Genomic DNA, 5,000 nt, shown 5'->3' with positions numbered 1-5,000 from the left:
CACGCATGAAAAACACATTTGATTGGTTTCTGTGCAGAATTCATTCCTGTCCATCCAAAAACGTGCATGCGTGCAAACGAGCTTCCATCAGGACAAGAAAGACAGACTGGAACGACTTCAGCTGTTTGGCTCAAATAAAGTGTGTGTGTGTGTGTGTGTTACCGTGATGTTGGCCAGGCCAGGTGAGCTGGCATACAGAAGCCCATCTTCTATGCCATAGATGGCCGCCTCTCTGACGTCTATGGCAGCAGTCAGGATGTTGATATACTGCAGCCACGGGTTACTGACAATCAATGACAAACACACACACGGGTGTATCAGTTATTAAGAAACACTGAAACACACACACACACTGAATGACAAGAAGGAAATCGGAACAGTTTGGTGTGTATGTGTGTGTATGCACTCACCCTGTGTCCCTCTGGCTTCTGTGCAGCAGAGCAGGAAGAAACAAGTTCAATGAAAACACAAGGAAGAAGAGGCGACTTTTATAGGTCTGAACCATGTTGAAGACAGAGCAGAGGACGTCTTCAGTAGTGATGTGTCCTTTCGTGTCGAGGCTTCGAAGCGTGTGTCGAGAAGAGTGATGGGACGTTCACGAACAAGCCGGCTCTAAGACTCGGCTCTCTAGGGTGAACGCAGGACTCGGCTCCTGTTTGGTACGAGAGGGTGCAAGACGAGAGAGAGAGAGAGAGAGAGAGAGAGACAGAGAGAGAGAGAGAGAGAGAGAGAGAAAGAGAGAGACGGAGAGACAGAGAGACAGAGAGAGAGAGGGAGGGAGAGAGAGAGAGAGAGAGAGAGAAAGAGAGAGACGGATTAGAGATGAATATATTTACATCCTGAACCCAAAGAAACCATGACAACCATCGGACAGATCACATCTTCCCCTCTTCCTCTCAGTATGAAGACCCAAAGTTATCTGAGGTAGTAGCTCAGTCGGTAGGGCTCCGCTTGGGAACTGGTGGGTCGCCGGTTCGAGTCCCTGCCGAGGTGCCCCTGAGCAAGGCACCGAACCCCCAACTGCTCCCCCCACTGTAATGGTGCTAATGTAATGTAAGTCGCTTTGGATAAAAGCGTCTGCTAAATGATCATAATGTAATGTAAGGTAATGTAATGTAAGACTCTACAAGTTGGAAAGGTGAGGAAAATGAGTGACAGGAAACATAGTAAAGTTTGGACACATTTGAATGTGATAGAAAGTTCAGAGTCAGAGTGCAGACTGTGCAAAGTGCAGGGAGACCAAGTGTTCAGTCTACCCATTTCATTCATACTTTATTGAGTGATGTTTTGTTGATGTTGTGGTTTGTTGTTTCACTGTACATAGTTGCAAATTTACAAATAATATACACAGAGATTGGACCTTTTTTTCTAATTGAGTTGTTGTTTTTTTGGTATTATTTGTATTTTTGAACTCTGTTCCATGCTGAGTAAATTAATAAAGCCATATAAATAATAAACATTTGATGTAATGTATGTTTAGTAATTCATTTTACACATAATTTGGTAATAAATTGATTTAAGCACCAAAAAATCTGAGGAGCCACTTGGGAGCCAAAAGAGCCGGCTCTTTTTAGTGAGAAGAGCCAAAAGAACCGGCTCTCTTGAAAGAGCCAGAATGCCCATCACTAGTCGAGTAATCCAGGAAGCGCGTATCGAGGCGTTTGTTGGTGGCGTATGTGGTGACGTTCCAAGCCTCGCGAACCTGCAGTACCACGTGACTGATTCAGGAGGCGGGGGATCAGGTGCATTGTCGCTGCCCCTTTTGTTTTGTATCGCACAGCAAACTCGAGAACCAGCTGTTTGTGGATCAGTCACGTGGTACTGCAGGTTCCTGAGGTTTCTAACGTCACCACATACGTCACCAACACACGACGCCTCGATACGCGCTTCACAAAAATCTTCCTGCATTATTCGACACACGCTTCAGACCATTGACACGGAGGGATAAATACATTCTATTTATTAGCATCACAAACATCAATCATCCATTGATTCAATTCAAAGCTTCCAACACCAAATCCATGGTGTCAATACATCACTGCCTGTTTTACATTAAATGTCCACTTGATGGCACAGTAGAGCAAATGAAGCACCGCGAAGCTTCGGCCAGTGTGTCGATGAATTGGATGGAAAGCTTCAACGCTTCATGAAGCTTCATCTGGCCATCACAAGTACAAAGGCATTTTAATCATGATGGAGTGCTTCATGCACCACGCTGCCATCTGTTACCTCCGCCGCCGCCGCCGCCTGCTGCCATGGCCTGGGTTCTACTGCTCCCTGCAGGCGGATGTGTAGAGCTGCAGCCTGTGTATGCATGCATGTGTGTGTGTGTGTGTGTGTGTGTGTGTGTGTGTGTGTGTGTGTGCATTTGTGTGTGCGTGTGTGTGTGTGTGTGTGTGTGTGTGTGTGTGTGTGCGTTCGTGTGTGCGTGTGTGTTTGTGTTGTTAATGGGGGGCTGTTTCCCCCGCATTGGCAAAGGGGGAGGGGGCTCATGACAGTGCTCGTCATCTGTATCGCCATCTTCTGACCTGGACTGGGTCAGGAATTTTGCTGATGTTATGGGTCTGTAAAGCCCTTTGAGACATTGTATGTGATGTTGGGCTTTACAAATACACTTGACTTGACTTGACTTTCTTTAAGTCCAGATCCTGGCCTACACAGGCCTGAATGATCCACATCACATGATAACAATCTTGATGATGATGGTGACGATTGTGTCAGAAACTACTTCCTCTCTTTGTCATTGCCACACTGGTCGGCCGCCAAAGCATTCTGTGTTCAGAATCAGCCTGCATCTGAGATACAAACTAATACATGATCAATAATCAATAACAACATATATACAGTTAGCACTCAATTCAATGGTGTTTTAACATTTCACTGATGTTTTGTTTTCACTCATCTCTCTGTATGGGATTGTTCGTAAACCAGACCGGAAAATCCCAGGAAGATGCTGCAGGTCCTTAAGTTTACCAGAAGTTTTACTAATGCTGCTCCAGTCCACCAGGTGGCAGCAGGTACATTTTTTGTAAAGTTAAATAAACACATGTTCAGAAGAGCCTCAAGGAAGGTAGGAGAAGAAATCGACAACAACGTAGGACGTCAACCAGCGCCATCATCTGGTTGTGACCGTTGTATTTCACATGGAATTATGAGTTGTTATTACAACTTCTTACCAATAGATGTCAGGCCCACACAGGAAATACCAGGATTATAACATGACTGAAATCATTTCAAACAACGAAAGGAAATCCCCTCTGATAACGTTTATTTTATACCGTACAACATGTATCCTTGTGCATAACCTGCTTTTCCTACTGTTGGCCACATTTTAAGCCGTTGAGTTGTGTTCTGACTGTTTAATGTTGTTAGATGTAATTTAGATCTATCTATCTAAATCACTTTAAGCTACAGGCTCTCCGAAAGTAAACAAAACATCTGAAATTTCTCTGCGGGGATGAGCAGCTGATGGGTGTGGCTCCACCTGCCAGGGCCGAAGAAGAAGGAGGAGGAGGCAGCTGCATGAAGGTAATGGTGTGGGCAGTTACAGACCTGCGTTCTTAAGCACTTCTGTAACTTTCAAGGACAAGTAGAAGAGTCTCGACAAAGGTGTTTGTTCTTCTCCCATCACCATGACAAGAACTGTGTGTGAAAAAAGGTAGATGTCAGATCTGGCATTTTTGAAAACAATGAAAACATAAACATAAAATCCTCTGTGTATCTCTCTTACTCGTTTTGCTCATGGTGATTCCGATGCCGTAGCGTGGTTCATCTCTGGTTCGCACGACCAGCTTCCCGCCGCTTAGCCAGTCATCACGGAGGACGACGCATCTAAAGTTCCCTAATTCGACTCCAGATGTGGACATGTCCTCATCACCGCTCATCAGAAATTGGATCTGCGCTGGCTGGACACACACACACACACGCACACACGCACACACACACACACACAGAAACGTGTGAGGAAATATGTCTTGTTAATGTTGAACTGATAAAGTTGATTGATAAGATTGATCGCTCTCTGATTGCTCAAGCTCATGACTTCTCAATCAAGCCTCACTCAACAGATTTGACTGCAGCAAACCCACAATAACATGTTTCCCTTCTACACTGAGAGGTTCCACTCGTACAAAGCGTTACATAAAGTAGAGCTGGTGTGGATTCCATCAAACCAGAATGACCTGACTGGTTCCACTGGGAGCTGAATCACACTACATTACATACAACACACATACAACACACACACACACACACACACACACACACACACACACACACACACACACACACACAAACACACACACACACACACACACACACACACACACACACACACACGCAATCCACTGCCCCAAAAACACACAAACCTTCATCATCATCATTAATGAGCATTATTATCACAAGTGATTAGAAATAAAAACCATCCACTTATTATGACTAAATGACAAACTTCTGTCATTTATATTAACTCCTTAATAACTGAACATTTATTGTTTATGTCCAGGCTGCAATGTCTTGTGAAGTGGGCGTGGCCTACAACACCACAACAACACCTTATTGCACACTTTTGTAAAAATGAGATGTAAATCACCAGTTAAGATGTTATTGGTCATTAATATTAACAGATTGATTGTTATTATTGATTCAAATATTTTCCCATACAGAGAAAACAGAAGGCAGATGAACAGAGAGAAGAGAAGATTGAGTGGAGAAGACAAGTTAAGACAAGACACGCGCACACGCACACGCACGCAAAGAGCTGCTTGCAGAGGCAAAACCACTTCCTGAAACCTATTTTGCCAATGAGACATTTAGGTGCTTGCAATTACCTTACCTTACCTTACCTTACGATCATTTGGCAGACGCTTTTATCCAAAGCGACTTACATTACATTACTACCCTTCGCAGAGGGGGGAGCAATTGAGGGTTCGGTGCCTTGCTCAGGGGCACCTCGGCAGGGGCTCCAACCGACCGGCAACCCTCCGGTTCCCAAGTGGAAG

At 44.6% G+C, this 5,000-nt stretch overlaps 1 protein-coding gene across 2 annotated transcripts in view; it reads right to left on the bottom strand.

Moving 5' to 3' along the window:
- The window catches only part of LOC143012575 (profilin-1-like), a 2,489-nt gene extending 1,874 nt beyond the window's left edge, over nt 1–615 (bottom strand). For both annotated transcript variants that reach the window (XM_076165776.1, XM_076165777.1), the window contains exons 1-2: nt 411–615; nt 163–283 (exon numbers count right to left, since the gene is read on the bottom strand). In XM_076165776.1, coding sequence (XP_076021891.1) covers nt 163–283; nt 411–505 — 216 coding nt within the window. In that variant the 5' untranslated portion in view covers nt 506–615. The remainder of the gene's footprint in view (nt 1–162; nt 284–410) is intronic.
- Nucleotides 616–5,000: the final 4,385 nt, after the last annotated feature.

The sequence above is a fragment of the Genypterus blacodes genome, unplaced genomic scaffold (assembly GCF_046128005.1).
Source record: "Genypterus blacodes isolate CSIRO-AG114 ecotype Tasmania unplaced genomic scaffold, CSIRO-AGI_Gbla_v1 ptg000151l_1, whole genome shotgun sequence".
Lineage (NCBI taxonomy): Eukaryota > Metazoa > Chordata > Actinopteri > Ophidiiformes > Ophidiidae > Genypterus > Genypterus blacodes.
Note: the sequence above shows the minus strand (reverse complement) of the source record. Positions and strands in the feature narration are given on the sequence as shown.